The sequence below is a fragment of the Mastacembelus armatus genome, chromosome 10, assembly GCF_900324485.2.
Source record: "Mastacembelus armatus chromosome 10, fMasArm1.2, whole genome shotgun sequence".
Lineage (NCBI taxonomy): Eukaryota > Metazoa > Chordata > Actinopteri > Synbranchiformes > Mastacembelidae > Mastacembelus > Mastacembelus armatus.
In genome coordinates this window covers 18,042,399-18,065,660 of record NC_046642.1, presented here as the reverse complement: position 1 = coordinate 18,065,660, position 23,262 = coordinate 18,042,399, and the positions used below count along the sequence as shown (strand labels likewise).

At 42.5% G+C, this 23,262-nt stretch overlaps 1 protein-coding gene across 2 annotated transcripts in view; it reads right to left on the bottom strand.

The window, feature by feature from the left end:
• Window positions 1-23,262, bottom strand: part of tenm2a (teneurin transmembrane protein 2a) — a 199,840-nt gene that overhangs the window by 8,567 nt on the left and 168,011 nt on the right. For both annotated transcript variants that reach the window (XM_026330623.2, XM_026330622.2), the window contains 18 exons: window positions 23,027-23,222; window positions 21,293-21,394; window positions 20,628-20,822; window positions 18,998-19,198; window positions 16,738-16,923; window positions 11,347-11,493; window positions 10,851-11,061; window positions 9,938-10,057; window positions 8,167-8,428; window positions 7,612-7,879; window positions 5,998-6,141; window positions 4,203-4,452; window positions 3,921-3,941; window positions 3,565-3,794; window positions 2,063-2,217; window positions 1,670-1,771; window positions 1,212-1,385; window positions 276-913 (listed from right to left, as the gene is read on the bottom strand). In XM_026330623.2, the coding sequence (XP_026186408.2) occupies window positions 276-913; window positions 1,212-1,385; window positions 1,670-1,771; window positions 2,063-2,217; window positions 3,565-3,794; window positions 3,921-3,941; window positions 4,203-4,452; window positions 5,998-6,141; window positions 7,612-7,879; window positions 8,167-8,428; window positions 9,938-10,057; window positions 10,851-11,061; window positions 11,347-11,493; window positions 16,738-16,923; window positions 18,998-19,198; window positions 20,628-20,822; window positions 21,293-21,394; window positions 23,027-23,222 (3,602 nt within the window). The remainder of the gene's footprint in view (window positions 1-275; window positions 914-1,211; window positions 1,386-1,669; window positions 1,772-2,062; window positions 2,218-3,564; window positions 3,795-3,920; window positions 3,942-4,202; window positions 4,453-5,997; window positions 6,142-7,611; window positions 7,880-8,166; window positions 8,429-9,937; window positions 10,058-10,850; window positions 11,062-11,346; window positions 11,494-16,737; window positions 16,924-18,997; window positions 19,199-20,627; window positions 20,823-21,292; window positions 21,395-23,026; window positions 23,223-23,262) is intronic.

The window sequence follows — 23,262 nt, the reverse complement described above, 5'->3', positions numbered from 1 at the left end:
TTGTACTGCATATATACTGAAATGTGTGTGCACACTGGGGCAAAAAAGTGCCAGAGAGACATAACAGATCATCTGACAGCAATTAGTTGTAGTTATTAATGCTAACACAGGGGGGCAGTAGTGCACTGTGTGGGGTTGCCAGAAAAAAAACTGCGAATGCAATAGTGAGGAAAAGAAAACCTGCAATACACATTAATTTTGTGTTTCATATATAGAGAAATGCAGTGGAAACACACAAGCAATCAGACAACTTGCTCTATGCTTGTTTTACTTACTGGTAAAATGTGGTCCAGCCTGTCTCATCAGCTTTAGTAGCCAGGAGGCCTGTGTTGCCACTGTAACCCATTAGAGCCACCTCCTGGCCCAGGGCCGACACACTACGTAGCCCTCCAGTGGGGTCCAGTCCCAGGGTCACCACTTGATTCTCTGGCAACAGTACCAGTCTGAGCAGGCCAGCTCCTCCTCCTTGGCCCAAGCTGTCCCTCTTCACTTTAACTGTATTGTTACAGTTGTCAACCAGCATGGCGAGCTCTCCATCAGGACCATAGGTGAAATTGTAAAGTGGCTCCCCAGTTACTAAGCTAATTGTCTGGATGTGAAGCCCCTCACCATTAAAGACATACAGCTCCTGTTCCCTTGGTGATGCAACTTCATACTGTGCAGATCCTGCGTACCCCACACTTGAGACAGCAGGGCCGGGCCGATTGGCTCGTACAGCTCTGATGCGTATATTGTTGAGGTCTGCAATGAAGACTGTCCCATCAGGGGACACAGCCAAGGAAGTGGGCGAGTTCAAGCCAGCATCGGGAGCGTAGCCATCATCACCGTAGAAGCAGTTGCAGTTGACGTCATTCTTGCAATCGCAGTCGGAGGCAACACCAGCCAGGAGAGAGATTTCACCATTAGTGCTCACCTAAAACAAAATAAGATGAAAGATTAAGGAGGACAGCAAGTTAATAATGAAATTGGAAAAAAGGTCACCACTCAATGAAAGCAAATGTATTACCAAAAATAAAGCTACCAAAAGAGAGGACTGGATAATATGTAGAGTCTGGAAATGTGAAACAGTCTCAGATTGTCTTAAAACACACCCACACAGCCTGACCAGATGTGCTCTCCATTTTACTAGCCAAGAAAATAACTTCAGTCTAATAAATATATTCTACAACAACCACACAGCAAACTGTCTACAGTATATCTCCATCTTGTACCTGTCTCACTCTGTTGATCTTTTTCTCATCTGTCTCTGCAATGTAGAGGATACCGGTGTGGGACAGGGCGATGGCTGTGGCACTCTCCAGAGCTGCATGTATGGCCAGCTTACTGAGGCTGTAGTCAATGCCTGGCACTTGACAGTGCATGGGTCGACCTGCGATAATGCTCACCTGTAGGCAGCAGCAGAAAATGGCACAGCTTTGATCAAACAGTGCTTTGCTATTGAAATAGTGCCGCTAACTCCCCATAATAAAGTAAGAGTCCACAAAGTAGAATATTCTCAGTTAATTAATCGTTAATGTTGCCACCACTGCAAAACTTTGGAAACTGTGTTAGAATTTGAACTTTTAAATTGGCTTAAGAAAACCTAATTGGGAATAAATCCTGTCAAAACCCTATAGTGAGTGTTCACCCTAAGGAGTTTGCAGTTGTGATCCTTTTACATGGTACAGACCTGGTGGTTCTCAGTGATGCGTAGGATGACATTGTTTTCAAGGACATATAGAGAGTTGTCCATGGGGTTCACTGCTAAGTCCGTGGGCCACTCCAGACGCACCTGGTTGGCAGAAAAAGAAGATATTCATGAAATCATATCTATTCTGAGTGAGGTGTTTTGAAATGATGCCAAGGTTTAGACAAGTCTCTTCATTTTTTTAAATGACTGCAGTTGTCACTTTCTTTTGATCCATTCATTTATCCATGGAGTCTATAATCCCTCCCTAAATCAGTCTCTCCCTGACCTCTTGGCTGGCTCATTTCCACCCAATTGTCATAGCTCAGCACTCAAAGGACTGGTCGATCAACATCTATCATGCCATCACCTCTTCTCTTCTTCACTTCTTCCTACCTGGCTGACGTCCATGCTGGTGTCACAGCTCAGTGGCCGTACGGCGGTCAGATCATTGGCCCCCAGCAAAGTGGAGATGATGCCGTTCTGGTCCACCTTACGGATCATGGTGGCATCCACAAAGTACATCAGTCCATTTTTATCCACAGCGATACCTGTCAAAGTGGAGGTGAACACCATGAGTGATGATTCATAATAACCCATAGACATTTTAAGTCAATTAAACTTCACTCTTTCCACTGGCTGAAAACGGATAGGAGTCCTGACAGCTGAATTGCTCAATGCTTCATTGAATGAGAGGGAACAGAGTGATGAAACAGTCACTGAAGTGTTAGAGAAGTGTTAGTTTTGGGATGAGTCATCGTGATGCAGAGCTGAGCTCCTACTCCTCCCAGAGGGCAATTGTAGACTGCAAGCAGATTCTTTAGAAAGGAAAGTGATCTGGTGCTCTCTACTTCCTTCCTTGGTTTTTCATCGCAGCTTCTTTTTTTTTTTTTTGCACATCATTACATTACATTTCCTCTATTTCTACCTTTTTCTGTTTTATCATTTACCAGTGAAGCAGTGTCAGCCATGTTGGTCTAACAGGCAGCAGGCATTTAGGCAGGTGCATTTGTTCGAGGCAACTGTGCCCCAAAATAATGCATGGAGACACACGACAACAGATGGAGGATACAGTGAAGGGCACAGTGTAAATGAGAGACCAAAGAGAGAGAGAGAGAGAGAGCACGAGAAACAGAAGAGAAGGGGAGAAGTAGTGGAAGGTGCTGCGAAAAAGAAGGAGAAACAGGCAGCGAGGGTGAGCTGATGTGCGTTAGCTGACTTTGCCTGTGACAGGTAAGAGGGAATCAGTAGTTCATTGCCCTCTATCTCTTCCATCTTCTCTTACAAGCAACCACACACACACACACACAGTGTATGTATATACTAGCATTTGTGCTCTCGGTGGACACGCTTGTGTAACTGACAGGAAATGTGACAGTGTGACATTCTTGACAGTTTGGTGTCACAGTGTTCTAAGATCCAGTGATCCACAAAAATAATTCCATTAATAAGTCTAACATTAACCTGGTTTATAACCTCCTTCTGTCTCTGTCCTGCTTTAGCTGAGACACAGGATGGCGACATCATTAAAAAAAAAAACACTATATTCTGTTTAAAGGAGTTTTAAGGGGCTTTCAATTGACATCTGCTTATATCTCTATATCTGTGGTAAACTGAGAAAAACATTTATAACAGAAAATTACAAAAGTAATTTTTCCTCATTAAATTAACATAAGTAATGAGTAAGATACTAATGGCAATAGTGATTCTGTAATCATGACTAAATTTAATGGAATTTCTGTTACAATGACATAAAACTGAAAAGCAGAAATCCTCATATTTTAGAGGTGAATCCAGCAAATGCCAACATTTTTGCTCGATAATGGACAAATATTCAATTTGACAAAAATATTCAATCATTAAAAAGTGTTTTTCTAGGCTTGTTGTCAGCAGCTCACCTTTGGGGCTCATGAGTGTAGCTTCAGTGGCTTTGCCACCATCGCCACAGCGTTCGTCAAAGGGCAAACACTGCTCCCCTGTCCCAGCCACCACCTCAGCATTGTCCGATAGCAGGCGACCTCCCGTTAATGAGCGAACACGGTAAATTCGTCGGGAGTTTGTGTCTGAGATGAACAATGCCCCAGACACCGGATCCACTGCCAGGAAGTACTTATGGGTTGGGTTATTACTAAGGTGATAGAAAAAATAAAAAATGTCTGTGAATAGACTAATTGTATATTTTCTATGGAGCTGATATCAGGTACTTTTACTGTTGCTGTTGACATGAACTAGAAACTTTGAATTTAGTTATTACCTGTGTCTGAAATCTTTGTTCCTTTAAGGGAGAAAGCAAAATAAAAGCACAACAAAACAAATGTTAATTTACACGTTCTATGGAGGGCAACTTACAGACAACAGATGTGTGATATGAACAGCAACATTTAAACATTGATTAAAAATCTTGCCATCTCTAGTAGTAGTAGTTCTAAATTATTTTACTTGAATGTAATTAACCCTTATTTTTTGTATCAGCAAATTTCTGTGACATATAAAATACCCTCTCTAACTCCCAACCTGCTTTGGGTTTTGGATTTACCTTAATTCCAGGATGCCAGTTGTGTTCATAGATGGAAAAACCCTACGCACAAAGTTGAGATCCCCAACATAGAGGCTGCCATCAGTGCCCATTGCTAGGGCCACTGGTGCCAGCAGCTTGTTGCCGTCCGCGAGGCCATTACAGCTGGGGCAGGAGATACTGCGCCTGCGGCCATTTCCCATGATGCTGGTGATTACTGGGGGCTGCTCTGTCACAAAGATGTTCTCGCCACTTCCTTTGTGAAGGATGCCTGGACAGGTGAGAAAACAGAGAGAAACATAGGGCGAGCAGGATCAAGGTTAATTGTTGCCATCTGCAGTTATTTGGTAAACTTACATGGCCCACCTGATAAATTCACTCATCAAATCAATATAGAGATCGTCATTTTGCTGCAGGGCCGGACAGGGAGGATTTTTAGTAATATTTCACAAGAGTTGTAAATGAAGTTGATGTATTATATAACAGTTTTTTAGCCACACCGTCAGCAAGTACACCTTGTTGGTTAAAAACTGTATTGGTGGTATTGATAGTTTGGTAAAATGCTCCATAGATATATACAGTACACTGGCACATGGAGGCTTCATGGCACTATCAGGGATTTAGTTGTGTTGCTATCAAAAGGAATCCATATATTCCATGTTGACAGTCAACTACCTAAACCTAGATGTTCACTGAAGAACTACACCTGTATCAGTGTCTTCCAACAATGAGACTGAATCCAGGTGCAGATTTCATTAATTATTATAACTTAATCTTACATATTTTATAATTATTAGTGTTAAAATCTATAAAAGATTAAGTGTTTTGGAATAAAAATCCACTTTTTTAATATAACCAACTATCCCATAATGTAAACACTGTTCTGACATTTGCCACAAACCAAACTGCTGTAAAATCAGCTGTAAATTCAGTATGTTATCATTGCTTTGTTATTTTAATTGTGGACTCCTGCCTTCATACACATACAGTACATGCATTAGGAGGCAAGATCTTGTCAGCAGCTGCTCAGGTGGTATCTAAATGTATATATCTATCACAATGCACAGACACAATCAGAATAGTTTACTGGCATAATTTCCACTTCCTTTCATCAGTGCAGTTCACAAAACGATGATGTTGGTGACGTTTTCTTATTGTGCCATAACAGTCTTTTTGATGGGAAAAGTAAAACAGTCTACTATTGGATCATAGTCAGGAAAAACATGACCCTGCTGTACAGCTGGGGAACATCAGGTGCTGGGGACGAGAAAGGCGTGAATGCATTCCCCTACTTCTAAAAATACTTCTGTATGCCACTGGTTCTTCCGTCCGTTCCAATACTACACTGATTGTCACAGTAGGCGACACCAGCTCCTTTATATTCTTGTGCTTTTTAGCTGCACAGAGTGTAGATAATGGTATAGTAGCTGATGCAATAAGAATGATTCTCAGTCGCCCACTGCTATAGAGATCCTGAACAAGTTTTTGGAAAAACTGCCTTTGCTTTCTGAACCCCTGCCTCTGTTTTAGTAGATATTGCTGATTGGTTGGTGCACATTTACTCAGTAGGGCAGGCACGGATGGATGAGGGAGTCAAACTAGGTGAAACAACATGAGCCCTTCCTGTGAAAATCCTCACTGCCAAGTATAAAGAGAAACCTGGCAACTCCACGTGAACCACAGGAAGCTCAGCATGTCCTACACCCTCCTCCCCAAAACAATAGCAAGTTTGGTGAGATATGCAGTACTGCAAACCTGCTACACACAGGGAATAGGCTAAATAAAAACAGGGAAAAACTGTGTTCAATATACTTACCATTGCGTGTGTTAAGTATATGGTGCTTGTCAAGTGACCAGCCACCCAGATTGGTAGGTTCCAGTTCATAGCCTTGCAGAATGGCAGTCCTCTTCTCCCAGAGAATGAGACTAGCACAGGACTCATACTCATAGCCCACGGACACTACATATAAAAAAGAGTCGAGGCAGGAAAAATACAGAATCAAAACATGGCACACGGAAAGTGAGGGAAATAAAAGATCAGAGGCAACAAAAGCTGATACAAACAAGAGACGAAGAGATGCTATGTAAAACTTCAGAGCATAACCCTCCAAGTTCATTTAAGTTGTGAAATCTGTGATACACAGAGAAGCTAGTTAGCACCTGTACCAAAATCTGCACTTACACCTAACTAACACTTCCACATGCTGTTAAATCAATTAAAAACATTGCTAATTGGACAGATTGCCCAGTGGGCCTTTAAACTGCCAGGCTATGGCATTTGCCAAGGTTAAAACACTGCCGGTGAAAACATTATGTCCCAGACATACACATCTGCTTGCCATAGTCTTTGTTGATTTGGACAAATGTACTAGTAAATAAAATGAGCTGGGATGAGGAAAATGCTATATGTTGAGGTGAGGCTACTCCAGAAACTATTAATGCACTCATCCATTTGCCACAGGTGGATTGCAATCAAGTTCTAGACACATCTTAGGGACAATTAAAGAAAACACGATGAAACAGAAAATAATGTCACAGCAAAGCACCTAAATACTTATCTAAATGAGAGATTTCATTTTTTGATGGGCAAAAATGGAAGTATGTCCTTTCAAATAGAATCTAAAACATAATAAAGTGTTCAAAAAAGTGAAGGTGTTTGAACACTTTCAGGCACCACTCTATATATGGTTCCTGCACATGCATGTATGTGCTATTGTGTTCCTACTTGTTAAAAGGAAGTGTGTGTTGACACATCAACTCCCACTTGAGCCACGGTGAGAGTGCTGTTACTAGCACCTTTTCACCTTCACGGCAAAGAAAAACGTAGTATACCTGCATCTGTACTCACTGTTGTCAAAACATAACCTAATCAGAAACCATGCATGAGCTTTATTTCATTTCCAAATAAAATCGCAGTTGCCCTAGAGAACTTTTGGGATCTTTGAGTAAATGTAATTTCCCAAACAGTATGACAGTATGCCCCTCCTGATTGTAGTCCATGCTGAAGTCCCAGATGTCCACTGCATCTGTGGCCTGACAGGTGTGTTTGGCTGAGAGCATCTGTGAGCGACTGTGACAGTAGAATATAATAGCACTGAGGCTGCCCTGGACCTGTGCTTGCTGCTCCAGTAGCTAACTGCTAACTCACCCTAATGGCTAATAACCCTTCACCACAGTTACGGCTGGCTGATTGAACCACACGCAGCCTCAATGAAAAATAGACATCTAAAAAAAAAAAAAAAAAGCACTTAAACGTGGTTATACTGCACAGCGAATGGAGGTTGGGTTTATAGTGTATTAACGCTCCTTAAAGCTTTCTAATTAGTACTCTGTCCCTCTGGTAAAGTTTTCATTTATGCAGGAAGCGCAGGCCTGGAAAAAAATACCCCACCGCCCAAACACAGCTCCTCCATCGATGCCTTCAACTCACCAACAGCTTCAGACAGTCCATAGACCCTTTGCCCATATGCATCAGTCTTATCCCAGATATACGTGTAGGCCAAGTTAGGTGAGGCATGGAACCACTTCTGGAAGAGATGGCCTTCCACTGCCACCATGAGGTGAACCTTCAACAGGCCCATGGACACTATGGCCGGAGTCATGGTCACCTTGAGCAGGGAGCGGTAGCCCTGTGTCCTGGAGCTTAGGTAGCACAGCTTTAGACTTGTGCCAGGCACCTCAATCTGCTCATGCAGCACCTGGAAGACAAAGAGAGGAGATGACAGAAGAGAGGGATTAGAGCGGATTAGACAGTGAGGGAGTAATGGGGGTCACGCTTCCACTGAAGGCTGAAGGACGAAAAAAGAAAAAAGAAAAACAATGGAATAAATAAAGAAATAGAGAAAGAGGGAACAAATGGAGGGATGGCTATAGAAGCGAAAGCAGAAAGAGAGCAATAAGATATACAGGCATACAGGATTGTGGGAAGAGAGCTAGGGAACCAGAAGAAAGATTAGCCGGCTGCCAGAGGTCAGTGGTACTGCACCTGTGTCTCCGGTATGATGGGTTTCTCCCCTGGCTTGGAGCTGAAGAAGGAGGAGAGAGGGGATGCAATCACAAGAGGGTCAGGCCTGACGAAGCCGCTCAGGTCACATCCCGGGATCGTGTTCTCTTCTGTCTTAAGCACCAGAGTGTCCATAGCATAAAACTGGCTCCAGGGCAGCCACACAGTGCGCTCCTGGCTCAGGAAGGGGGCACGCTCGAACCGCAGAGTCAGTGATGCACCACCATTAGCTATCAGGTCAAACCTGGAGAGGTTTGCAAGAAGAGGATGGGAATGAGGTACAGGTGGGGCGTGCTGTGGTGGACGGACTGTTATTTGGACTGTTGGACTCAGTGTTTCTCTTCTTCTAATTTAATATTTACTCCACTGCTTTAGGAGGAATTCAACAACAAAAACACCTGGAATAAATATTTCAACATTACCTCATTATGGTACAACAAACATTTACAATACACTTGTCTAGACAGTCTAGACAACAGTTAAAGGTCTGAAAAATTAATATCAGAGTGTTAGAAAACTGGTCTCAGTATAGACGTGACTTCTTTACAGCATAGGTTCCCCCTTGGTCACTAAAATATGGCTAACAGCTGTAGGGTAATAATTAGTATAGAAAAAGGTCACATTCACATGTTTGTCATTTTCTTCTTTGCAAGTGTCTGGAACGGCTGTGGCCAAGAGCTTCTAACAACTGTAAGAAAATAGCACTCATCAAAACTAAACAAAGTCAGGTAGGGATATTAGAACATGTTCATTCATGTCACAAGTCTGTGAAACTGGTGAGTAACTGCCCCTGAAATACAAGGTAAATTAAATGTTACCAGAAGTTTAGATGTTTCAGTGTCAGCGGGGCCTAAGTGAAACAAAATTCAGCAAAGAAACAATTGATAAAAGGAGGAGAAGAAGGCTTAAAGAACCTGAGACAGGAAACAGAAATTGCAAATTTAATGAGCGGAGGTCAGTCGGAAGAACCAATGAATCAAATTTTAAAATTACATGTTACGGATGTCAGCCAGACTTAAATTCAATAGGTTGGGGAAATTGGATAGAAGAGCCAAATTAAAGTAGCCTAGCAACTCCCAGAAACTTGAATTCCTGTAGAAGATATAGAGAGACATGTCAGGTGAATTAACCAAATGAGTTTGGAAAGTGGCTATTAAAGAAAACGATTTAGGTACTTTAAACACTCACAGTTTCAAGGTTGTTTTTCCTGTAAAACTTTTGCTGACGGCCATCATTTTTGATTTCACATGTAACAATTTGAATTAAACTTCTACTGTCATACTGTGTAAGATCACATGACCTAAAAAAATCTGTTCATTTATGAAAACAACCCTTATATCTAGCAGTTGTTCAACGTTCGACTTGTATGATTATGTATGTATGCATTATTTACAGTTTTCACATTTCACATTTTTGCATTGTTTTCATTGTAATGCAAATGTTTTCACTTTAGCTGTATAATACTTTCACTTAGGAAATGTGTAGTGTTTTAATTCTCAGTTGTGATGTTTTTGTGAAATATGTTAACACTGCTCCTGTTTGAAATCCCCTCTTTACGCTGTGTGTAATTATTTCTGGATTCAACAGTTTAGTTTGCTGTTGGGATAATTAAAGTTCTCTAATCTAATCTAATCTAATCTAATCTAATCTAATCTAATCTAATCTAATCTAATCTAATCTAATCTAATCGAACAGGCTATGTGGTGAGGTAGTTTCAGTTCAGCAAGGCATGCTGGGAAACTGTTGTACATACATTCCATCCTGCCGTGTCAGCGTGTATCCGTAGTGGGGGTAGTTGACAAAAGACACGTTCACCCCAACCAAAGGGGTTCCATCTGTAGTCAACACTTGACCCCGGATAAGAGATGCCAAACTGGAAGAAGATAGAAGAGAGAGCGACAGTCAATCTATCAACCCAATCTTCCTAACCATCAATCATCTGGTTTGATTAATCTCTCCATCTTTCAATCATCCAATTTGCCAATTCATTTATGGCTCTGGTCTTCCATCACTCATTAATTAGAAACAATCAGCAACCCCCGCCATCTAGATTAGCTCATGTCAATCATGTAAACAAACCATGACAATGGCGACAGATATGTGTGAGTGGCTGGTCCTGGAAAGCTGACACACATAGAATAACACTTAAACATTATAGTGCATCAGCACTTTGATGAGTTATTTATGATTAAAATGTCTGATGTCTGTGTGTGTAAATATATGCAGACTGGAATCAGCAGCACCATGGAGCTTCACAGCCCTGCAAAACTCTACGGGAGGATCTTGGCTTGCTCTGCCTTTGGCTCTGGGATTTGTTAAGGTCTTGGCTGGCTCTGAATCATTGTGAAGTCTATTTGAAATCTGTGTTATTAAATCTAAAGTTAGTATAATTTTCAAGGCATATATTTATTTGCATAAGCGCATCAAAGTGGTAATATTCCCTAACAGTCAATCTCACAGACATGTATAATCATTTCTTTTAACATTACTGACAAACATGTACTTTGTGCTTAAAGGATGAAAATTCAAGCAAAAAAGATTCAAAGTTGTTGTCCTGCATTAATTGCTATCTTTTGGTATATGTCCAGTGGTTGTTTAGGATACAACTGGTGGCGTAGATTAATCTGTGTATTGTACGCCTTTGCATATAAGCTTTCCTGCAATACCTGGAGTTGAAAGGGTTTTCTCCAGGGATGATGTGGGTGCTGTCCCGTCCCACAAGCATCTTGACGCGGTCGTAGAAAGAGCGAACGTGTGGCTGTGACATTGGGCTCTGCTGAATGACTTGCAGAGGGTCCCGGGAGCCACGGCACAGTGGGCTGTTCTGACAGGGACTCTGGATGCAGCAGTCCGGGTCCATACAGTCTGTTAGCCCATCTAAAAGACAGGAAAGAGCACCAATGACGAGGTGATCAGTGAAGAATGCAAAAAAGCTACCCTTCTTTGTCGATATAATATTCTGATAATATTTTGGTTCTTTCACCAAGGAGGGTTTAATTTTGGTTTTCCTCTCCTGAGACCACTATCTTAATTCTATTTCTTGTTCTAATTCATTATTTTTTCTCTCTTGTCCTCTGTTTCATCTAAAAGCAATTTCATTTGCAAGAGGCATCTTTAAGTAAAGGCTGCAAAACAAAATTTCTCCTGCTCGCCTTATCTTACCTCCTTCATTGTCCTTGTTGTCAGCGCAGGAGGTCTCCATGGCAACACTACAGCCGGGGCCCCTCCAGCCTGTCTGGCATTCACAGTGCCAGCTCTGCTGTCCCATGGTGCACTGGCCATTCCCATTACACAAGTTAGGACAGCCGTCTGAGAGAAGAGGACAGGAGGAGAGAGGGGGAGGGAAGTGAGGAGGAAGGAAAAGGGGAGAGATGATGGGAGGGTGATGCTTGTTTGTTTTGTCATCAGTGATAAACAGATGAACACAGTGTTACATACACACACACACACACACACACCCGATCACACACATACACACACAAGCTCATATGGTTATGATAAACCAAAGAGCTTCACTCAATTTAATAACCACACAGAAGCATACTCGAAGCATTGATTGTTCAAGAATCAATTTAATTCAGCAGGTAATTTTCATGCACACCTTCCATTTGGTTAGTCTCTACACCTGCGGGATGATTGCTAATGTGTGTGTGTGTGTGTACGTGTGGACATAGGTGGATAGATCACTTGATTCACTTACTTGACAGAGACCCACCCGATCATCGCTCTCTCTTGCAGCCTCACTCTCTCTCTCTCTCTTTCTCTCCCTTACTTATGATTCAGTGTAGGTAATGGGATTCTGATGGCCTGAGTAATGCTTTCTCATGAGAGAATGAGATTATGTTCGACAGTATGTGTGTGTGTGTGTGTGTGTGTATGTGTGCATGTGTAAGTGTGTATGTGTGTGACTGTAGTGGCAGTCTATGAACTAATAAACCTTCACTTCAGCTTATGCAAAAGTCCTACCAGACTCTAAGGCCCTGGAGCCAGGTAAGTTCTGTATCTAGCATAGCGAAGGGAACCCTCAGCTCGGTGACTTTAAGGCAGGGAAAAGCAGACATTTTAGTGCACTCTGGATAAAGAAATTTCCAATTATAGAGCTCAGTACCATTTTTTCAAAGTAACATTTTCTGATAACTTTTCATTGCACAGTGGAGAAAATTTGAAGGAATATTTCAACATTTGAGAAATATGCTGACTTATTTTAATTTCAAGAGTTAGATAAAAAGGTTGATATCCTCTTTCACATTTACTCATTCAGCTACTGGAGCCAGCACTCAGCTAACTTAGCCTAGCATAGAGGTTAGAAACCAGGGGAAACACTAGCCTGGCTCTGTGTGATGGTAATAACATCCAGCTACCATCGCCCTAAAGCACACTCATTAGCATAATATATTTAATTTGTTGAATCTTTGCAAAAACCTGTGTAGAAACTTCAGTTTTGTGGTTTTATGTGAGTTATGGTCAAGACTATTTCTTGGCTGTGAGCTGTGACTTCCTAGAGTCTTGGTGTTGGGTGCCAAGATTGTCAGGCAACCAACACCAAAAACTCAAAGTATTTATTGTGCGCAGCCAAGAAAAATACACACAATTTGTCATTTTTACACTTTGGACAGAATTACGCTAGTCCCCCCGTTTCTGGTCTTTATGCTAAGCTAAGATAAACACCTGCTGGCACAAGCTTTTATATTGAATGGACAGATTTGAGAGTGGTATCAATCTACTCATTTATCTGTCATCAAGAAGGTTAATAAGGATATTTCCTAAAATGTCAAGCTATTCTTTCACCATTACTCCTATATTATCCTCCTACTACTATCCTGTCCTCCTATTTCACTATCTTGGGTCCTAAATGTCAAAAATCTGTATACCTGCTCAGAAAACTTTGCCCATCGATAGCTTTTTTGAAAAGGTCTTTAACTTCTGGACTGCCTCACCATTTTTCTGTATCACCCTAAAATCGCACCTTTCTAGCTCTGGCATGATACCGTGCGTTTGCCACATTATAATCTATCAGGGAGAGGGAAAAAAAGGCATGACGACACACAATGACAATGTTTTCAGCAGCACAAAGAGCCCCAAACAAACTTGTCACAGTGATTTCCTCCTCAATAAATGAAGGAGCGGGATGTGACACTCTTAAGTCTACCCACGGGAGATGGAGGAAAAGACATGGTTGACTGATAAAACAATATGTGCATGCACGCAATGGCGCTTACTTACAAACACGTACGCACACACACACGCTCACACACAGCACGACGCACCCTGGAGATATGACCTGACATTTCCCACTCAGTGGTAGTGTGCCGACAGAGTGAGGAAGGACAAAATAACCCAGTAAGAGATTATGAATATGAAATGCTTTTCATCGAGTCCTGCTCAGTAGATTAATGAACATATTTTCGCTCAAGTTGCACTGTAGGACTTTACCCTCTAACAAATCGCTGCATCAATAAAGCCATGCATTATGAATACAAATAGTGCAATCTAAACCATGGCAGCAGCTAAATTAACAGGCATTTCACCCCGATTGGCATTTTATCATATGGCTCAACCACCAGGCGATGAGGGAAAGTCAACAAAGGACTTTGAGAAAGATGGTGCACCATCTTGTTTCAACTCCCAAGAAGAGGGGACGGAGGGGAGACAGGAGCCTAACCATGTTTACAGCTCAACAAGAGGAATCAAATCAAAGGTTTTTATCTTTAATTATTACCATTTTCTGCATCAGGGGACTGCTCATGACGCTGTATTAACAGTCAGGCTGAAATAGATTGTCCCCAAGTATTGAGCACAGGGAACAAAAGCAGTTAGCAGTGATTGCCTGTTAAATGGAGTTGCATTTAAAGCAGCCAACTACTTATGAAGCACCCAGACAGGACAATCCATAGTGGGCATTGATCGGTTTGCCTGGTCAAACTGGCACGAGGCTCCTCTCTCTTTAATGCCAGGGCCTAGTCGATACCCTCTTTTACTAACTAGAATAAAGTGGGATTTCAGAAACTATTAAGTCCACCCACCCCACTAATGTAGTTGGACTCAGATGAAATCCCCTTAAAAAGGAGAAGAAATTGCCTTGGGTTATGGGTCAGCACACACCCGTGTGAGTTGCAGTGTGTGTGTGGTGGATGTCAGGGTATATGACTGGATAGAGAAAGATACCGTGTAAGACTCCAAGGAAGGAATGAGAAACTGAAAGCGAGAGACAGACAGAGAAATAGAGAAAAAATGAGAACAAAGTATAGAAAAGAAAAGAAGTCAGGACAGTATGTGAAACAGTTCCACCATTCTCTCGATTCCCCTTGATTCCAGCTCTGTCTCCTCTAAAGGTCATAAAGTAAAGGGCACCACCATAAATCCAAGACTGCTGCTTATAGATAAACCACATAATTCTGCACTTTTTCAGAAAACCTCCACTCACCTGCTCCTCTATTTCCTAATAAGCTACCGTAGAAAACACTGATTGTGCTACCCCACATGTTCGTTAACCTGTCTATCTGCTTCCCTTTCTCTCCATCTACTCTTCTTTACTCTCCTCTGTCTCTTGCTCCCTCTTTAACCCTACGATTTACCTTTTCTCTGTGCTGGCTCTTCATAAAACAATGAGAGCTATTCCATTAAGTGTAGAGGGTGAGAGGACACTCTTAACAGTGCTCCGGGGACCTGTACTGTCAGGTAATCTGTGCCGCTCTGTGTAACCTGACAGAGGTTCAGCTGCAGGGCTATCTATTAAGCATTCTTGCAGTGCATGTGAGACAACTCACCCTAGACCTGCACCCTTCTCTGTTTGCATCAATGTGTTAACCTTAGCCATGATTCTATTTATCTTTGTGTGATCTGACTGATCTGTTTCTGTTTCCTTTTCTTAGCCTAGTTTGAAGGGGATGGGTTTGATTAAAGGATAGAAAATCTGGAATTAATACTATATGATGGCTGGTTCGTACACACACAAACACACGCACACACATATGCGCACAAAATAAATTTATTAGCCACTGTACCATGGCCGCAACTGTTGCCACAAATACCCAAATGTAAACACACACACACACTCAACAGCTCTGTATTTTTTGACACCACATTAAGGCCTCGCATCAGTGGCGTATGAAATTCACCAATTACCTCAAAAGTTCTTTACGGCTTTCCTCATTTTCTCCTTGTGTGAAGCAGATGTACATGACTAGAATACCTGAGCAGAGTTATGTGTTTGTGTTTCCACATTAGAAATATGAAGAACACGCACACACGCATGCACATCCACACATTCACAGCACAGCCCCTCAACACTGCTGATGCCACACTAGGCTCTACAGTACCCCACAAAACATCTAGGCTCAATGACAGCTAACCCCTGCTGTAGTGCACCACTGTAAATGAGCGTGCGCTACATGTAGGGAGTTATCATTGAGGCTGGCACCCTAATCTATGAACAGATAGCACCACAGAATCTACAGAGCCAAGCCAGGCCAAAACCCACAAATGCAACAGCTAGCTTCTACCACCACAGGCTAAGAAACAAAACACCAGATTCAGATACGGTACCTGCTTTGTCAACCATGCTCCCATGGTCTGCAGTGGGAGAAAATGTGCAAAAGGTAAGAGATGGGGAGAGTATTTTAAGTAAATGCAAGCAACATCATGCAAAGCTGAAATGAACAACAGGCAGGCTGAGATAAGCTAACACAGAGCATCTGGTGCTAGTGAAGTGTGCTTTGTGCCAAGCTGAGGCCTGACAACTCTTTCATCTTGGGCTGATGCTGCAGTCAAAGCTGCCCTACTTTCTGATGGGGGAAATGGGGAGATCATAAACTGTTTTTCCCCTGTGACTATGTAGCCTATGTGTTGGCATGCATGTGTATGTGAATATAGGTGCTGCTTGGCGTGTGTTTTGTTTCTTTGTGTGTGTATCAGATTGCAATCACAGTGTGGGTGATGACAAGGAAATGAGACTTTGTGTCTAACAGCACTGCGGTTGAATCAAAGGAATCTGGCACTCATCCGTCCAAAGTGACAGTGATGTCAATATGAAACAGTGATTGACTGACACAGAAAGGCACACACACACACACACACACGCACACACACACACACACACACACACACACACACCAGCACAACTATGTGCATGCATACACCCAATGTGAGAGAGGTATATTTTGATCACAGTGAGGTGAAGAGTTTTACCTTTTTACCTTTCATCACATAACTTTGGTGTTTCAAAGGCTGTGGAAACTAAGACTCCTGGGGTCTGCAGTTGAGAGGCAACCTAAAAACGGCTAAATCCTGCTCTTTTGTAATCCTCCCACCCCCACTTCTAAGAAGTTCTCCTCTCTGTTCGCCCACCTCCTACTCAGCCCCCTTCTTCAATTCCCTAAGGTCTCCCTTTTTGCCTCCATTTCTCAATTCCAAATTCTTTTAACAGCGTGGAAAGAAGCTGCCAGTTTAGACTGACTGGGTGCTGGTGTTTCTGTGCACACCCACGTGTTGACACGCAGACGTACATCAAACATACAAACACGCTCCCACACACAAATACACAGAAGTGCTTACCAATGGTGCAGTGCTCTCCATTCCAGCCCTGATGACACTGGCACTTCCCATCCTTGCAGGTGCCGTGTTTGATGCAGAGTGGGTTGCACACACGCTGGTCACAGCTTGTGCCAGTCCAGCCCTCCTCACAGCGACAAGCTCCGCCCATACACACTCCGTGGGTCCCACAGTCAACTGAGCACACCTCTGTAGGAAGCAAGAAAAATGTTGCTCAAAAAAGGAATACTAGACCTAAAGGTTGAGATTTTTTTTTTCTAGCTTTATGCTTCACCAAAGAACAGAAAGAGCTGATTTGCTGACTTGCAGGTCAACAGATGACTAGATGAGCTTTTCAGATGTCTAGGCTACATACAGTATATCTGTTGTTTCAAGAGCATCAAATTGACCATATTTCACTGTGAAGCCAGCTCTGACTACATGTTAGAACTGGAGTCACTAAAATGCCAATCAAACAGGTGTGACATGTAACCAGACATGTACAAACTTTCACAGTTTGAACCTGCAAATCATACAATCAGTGCTTTGTCTGACTTCATCCCATGTGACAATGAGTAACAATGTCAAATTGCCCAGGCAAGTGCACAAAAAGGGCTAGCATCCAAACCTGCAAAACAATAAAAAAACAATCAGACCAGCATTACACTAAATACAATTCTCCACCATGCACCTTAATTTAAAATCAGTGATTATAGTTGTGTACAGACAGGGCTTATTTTCTAAGCCTCCATTATAGTCACTGTTTGGGAGGATCAGATGTTGCAGGCAAAGACAGTGCATGTGGTGAGAAGCGACAATTCTGCTCGTGTGTTCAGGACCCCCGTTGTGCGGGGAATGTAGTATGTACAGATGTTTTGATACACACTCGCTGAGGGATCCTGCAGTGTGGAACAATGTTGTCTTTATTAAAGTTAAGTATTGCTTCTTTCATAGCAAATGCTGGATCCCTGTTTGTGATCCTCAGATGGGAAGCATTCTCAGGCTGGCATACTGGAGTTTGCTGTTTTTCCTGCAGTGGTAGCTTAGCGACTTTATTTTATTGAGATAAAGAACTGTGGAAGTTGAGTATTTTATTATGAAAGGCATTTAGACATGAACTCAGCTAGTTTTATATGCAATATATATTATCATTTTTACTCCATCTGAGGGTGCAGCAGCTTAGAATTATCAGCGTCATGCACAGACTCTAGGCACCCTCCATTTTCCTCAGCGTCCTCCTATACAGGCATTTTTCCATCTTTGGTTAACTGTAAGTGTCACTATCCCCAGTGCAAAAACACCTCCAACATTACATGTACTCCTTGAATTTGCATTTCACATTTCATTATCTCTCCTATGATACAATCACTTCATTACCCTTCAGGACAATACAGAATGAATTTTAAAACTCTAATAATGATCTATAAAGACCATAACAGTTAGGCTCCACCAGTGCATTTTCACACGTTTAATGATTGCTGGCCAGTCACACCTCTCAGGTCATCATGTAATTGTCCTCCAACTGTATCTACAAGAGTCATAGGTAGTGAGTAGCCCTTTACTTTGACTTTGCTCTCTCTGATGTGATCCTGATATCTGTGCAAAAAATGTTTTAAAAGTAAAATTAAAACTTTTCCAGTTTTCAGCCTTATTATTAGTTGTGTGCCTGTGTGTGGATATGTGTTTGCATTTTGTCTCTGTGGGCTGGGTGCGGGGGTTTGTCATGTCTTTTTGTGGGTGTTTTTTTTCTTCATATTTTTCTTTTGTTGTTGTTGCTGCTTTTTATTGTATTTTATCTATTATATTCTGTTATGCATGTGTTGTGCTGTTACAGTTATCTAAAGTCCATTGTAATGAAATGTGCCATATAAATAAAAGTACCTTGCCCTGCCCATTTTGGGCTTTGAGCACTACCCTGATAATCATAAAAAGCTGTCATAACCATACTGTCACCAGCAGTCTACTGAGGGAGATTTTATATAGCATGACAGTAAAACACTTGCCACTTTTTTATTCCTTCTGATTCCAATTTGGCTTAGATAATACAGTTGCTACATCCTATTTCTGAGCAACTTTATGTTGTTTATAGATTTCATCCAAGCACAGTTTGAAACCCAGATCAGTATGAAATAAATTAATTAGCCATGCACCCTTGAGGAACACAAAATATGTTTGGACCATGAGTAGTCAACAACCCACCTCCCAATGATGACACCTCAAACTTCATCTTTCCTGCGTGTACTCTCTCTTGCAAGTGAACCACCAGCTGTGAAGTCATACTCACCCATTGAGCAGTCAGGCCCCATCCAGTTGGGGTCACAGCTGCACAGCCCAGTGTCTGGTATGAAGGCCCCGTGGCCATGGCACTGGTCTGGGCACTGGGCCCTGGGCAGCTCGCAGTGGAGCCCTCCCCAGCCTGGCTTACAGTGGCACTCCCCATTCACACAGATGCCATTGTTGGAACACGTCGGATCCAGGCAATCCACTGAATTAAACAAAAGATACACCAATGTAAAAAAAAAAACACAAGAGAGAGAAAAAAATCAAAATGAACACAAACTAACACAACAACTGATGCTAGAAGCAAATTAAATATTATGAGTTTTTAAAGAAAGAGATGTGACAGAAGACACATTTGTATTCTTTGTGTACACAAAAAGATAATGAGAAATAAAAGAAAACATTAGCAGACATATTACTAAGGCAATTAAAGCACACAATAATGAATAGTGGAGTCTATAATTGGGGCATAGCAGCAAATGTGTTCCACTCTTAAAGAGCAGCAAGTCTCGCTGACACATTATTCTGTGTGTGTTTGCCTGAATACATGAGCATCTGTATGCATTTGTGTGTATGTGTTAATACATGGGGGAAAATCTAACACTGTCAGTCTGCCAGGTTGACAGGCAGCTCTGAGTCCGAGCAGTGAGTGAAAACCAATTTGACAAATTACCTCCTCCTAGCAAAGCGCCCACCCACCCCTCCTCTGGCCTTCTCTTGTTGCTCTGTCCAGGTCGCTCCCTCTCACTCTCTCTCCCTCTGTCTCTCTCCTCATCCTCTTTGTCTGACAAGTCTCTCAACCCCCCAGGCATGATTGACCCTGCCGCACCTCTTCTCACACACACACAGACACACACACAAAGGCACAAGCTTGCACGTAACCTCGGCCCTCCATTTTTGTTCGCCTGGCAGAAACGGCAGATCAAAGTTATTGATTTTCATGTCGCTGGCACTCCAGGTAAATTGTTTGAGGGACTCTGCTGTGATGAATATCAGATTTGAGACCAGAGGAGAAGGAAAAAAAAAATTGGATGAGAGGAAGATGGCGAGAAAAAGAAAAAGAGCAGGAGAGAAAATGCTGACCTTGTTCTCTGGCCCTGTGTCTTGACTTCTTCTTACTGTCACTCTACTCCTTTCTTCCTTATATCTTTTTTCCTCTCTTCATCCACACACTTGGCAATCTCTTTTTGCTCTTCTTTTTCAGTTCTCTCCTTCTTTATACATATTCATCTCACTGTTGCTCTGACTCACCCGCCATCTCTTATCTCTCTTTTTCTCTCCTGCTTTCTATCTTTCTGATGACCAAGAATGTGGCAGGCTGATCCTTCTTAACAAGGATCAATAATAAAATCTCTGATGTGTTTTAGCTGCAGCGCCATACTTCATCTGTAAAAATGGGGGGAACAGACAGTCAGTCATTGTAAGATTGTGCTATAATGAGCTGACTGGAGTTAGGAGGTGAGTGTGTGTATATCTGAATGTGTGAAATGTGTTTTGCTGTGCTCTAAGCATCAATGTTTACTTTAAAAATAATCACTCTGACACACTGAAACCTGCACATAGATTAAAAACAGCTGAAGGACATCAACCCATCACACACCCTTGAGGATCCCCACACCATTAACTCCTCTCACCCTCTGCACAGTTCTGCCCTTTGTAGCCAATGGAGCACACACAGTTGCCATCAGTGCAGGTGCCATGGCCGCTGCAAAGAGGGTCGATGCACTGCGTGACAGGAACATCACACTCGGGTCCCTTCCAACCGCTGTAACACACACAGGAGCCCTTGTCGTATTGGCCGTTGCCACTGCACAACACCGGGCACGCCGCTGAAGGAACGGACAAAAAGGGGAAACATTAAACCCTGTGCATGAAAAAAGAAAAACAATTAGCAGGCTTTTTGGAGATGCTGAAAGGAGGGAAAAGCCAAGCTGCCCACCCACATACACTCACACACCCACCCAACCCCACCAACACTTCACTGTGCGGGAGGGTGAATAGAGTGGTTAAGGGGCTGGAGAGTGGCGATGACATGAAGAGTAATTACAGACAGAGGTAACTAAACTATTCATCAAAGCTGTCTATCTCAGGTGAGAGCAGAGCCAGGAAGGCGTTAGCTGGCAGAACTGCCATTCATCATCACTCATCTTGTCGGCTCCACCTAAGGCCATTCGCCATCTTACTGCTCTTAATCCTCTCTGCTTTCTGCCTGGAAGTGAAATGGGCCTGCTTGTCTGATTAGGTGGTAGAAAAGGCAGAATTTTCTGATGGAAGAAACACATTTGTAAGGGGCTAATACCTTTGGAGCAGTCCATGCCGTGGAATCCTGGGAAGCAGTGGCACACACCAGAATTACACTCTCCGTTACCATGGCAATTGCGCGGGCACTCTTGCACTGAATCTGTGAAGAAGACAAAGTGAGACAGACAGAGAAACAGGGGAGGGGTGAGAGAGCAAGCATCAAAGTGTTTGATTAAATCATTGGCATCATTCATTCTTTAAGATACTTCAAATTAAATCAAGGTGCTCAGAGTCTCACACAGACATCTAAAACAACAAGAGTCCATGCATTTCTTTTTCAGTGCATTTTTCATAGTGTGGGGACAATGCATTTTGAATCAGCCATTCCTCGAGACACTATCCACTACCCATCCGCCACCTTTCTGTGCACTGTATCAGAAAAAACATTCCCCTGCTTTAAACCAGCATCCTTACATTTTTTCTTCTCTACAATCTGGCCCTCTAGTTTACTCCTCACTGTGGTCACACCAAGGTCATTAATACTTCATCCAGTTGTGGCTGTTTGGTGCAACTTGCCAGATTTTAGATGGACTCTGTGTGTGACTACAGTGCTCCATCCAGCTTTTAGTGCCTCTTAACCCACTTAAAAGAGGAGAACAGTTTGGTGGGAAGAAACAAGGTCGATTCGAATGATAAAGAGGCATTTTGGACTTTTATCCATTCTTTCCTTATTCCCTCAAGCTTTTTCCTGCTTCCACTTTTGCCCAAAGCATTACTCAGCCTATCCAGACCGCTTCTACTTCTAACACTTCCTCTCTCTGTCCTCAGCCATTTCCCCCAAATCTCAGCCCCTTGTCTCCCTCTTACCCTAATGCCACCCTCCCTTTCACTCCGCTCTTCAATTCCTCCTCCTCCCGTCCTTCACTCCACTTCATTCCATTCTGGCTTTGCCCCCACCATTATGTCTTTCCTCCAGCTCCCCCTTCCAACTACTCACTCTAATTCTGCCCTCGACGCCTCTGCCTCTCCTTCTCTCTACTTCTCCTACCGCTGAAAGCTCTACCGCCCGATATTGACAGTGAAGGATTCTTTCAATCTGCTTGACTCTTTCTATCCACCCCCCTTGTTCTCACACTTGTGCCTCAAACACAACTCAAATTATTTGCAGCACTGGTTCAGATCCTAAAAACATCCAGTTTACAGGTAACTTTCTGTTTTAGATCTGGTGTTTACCCTCTTCACACATACATACACACAATGGATACAAATTCTAAGCTCTTTGGTGTAATAAGTGGTGCTTTGTTTCTGATTGCACATTATCCAGTTATCATACTACTTTTTGGCTAACACATATTTTAACGCACTAAGTGGCACTGCCTACTTGACAATGTTGCTATAAATCTTTGTCGTGACAACATTGTGCACATGCTGCTGGTGAATGTTTTTGCACCTTGCAGATGTGTAAACATTTAGGGGGGAAAAAAATTTTTAAGTTAAATGCTATTATAGAGTAAAACTGTATGGGGAGTAATACTGCATATGGTAAAAGAAGGGAAAACGTTTCAACAAGGAAGAAGGATGCAACAGATAAAAACTCTGATTCTGCTGCACTGATTCTGATAATTCTGTCCACTGTGTGCCAAGCAGTGTTATAAGTACAATACTAAATATGTCACTGGTAGCGATTAGCTTGGTGTAGCTACTCTTTCCATGTTCTGAATGCTGGTGCTGAATCTCATCGTACCTCTAAACTTGCCCTGCTCTCACCTACATCTTACAAATTCTGACTCACCCATGACATTTGTGCTGAAGGAAACTGTCTCTCTCTCCCGACCATCATTGTAGAAGGCCAGGTGCCAGGCACCGGCGTCCAGGTACTGGACAAACACCGCCTCATTTAGGACCACAGTTTGGATGCTCCTCCTCTCTCGTGGAGACTCCACCACACTCCACTTCTCTTTCCCATCCAGGCGCTCCATGTAGTCATACTGCAGGAGAGTGACAGAAAGAGAAAGTTGAATGGAAGTG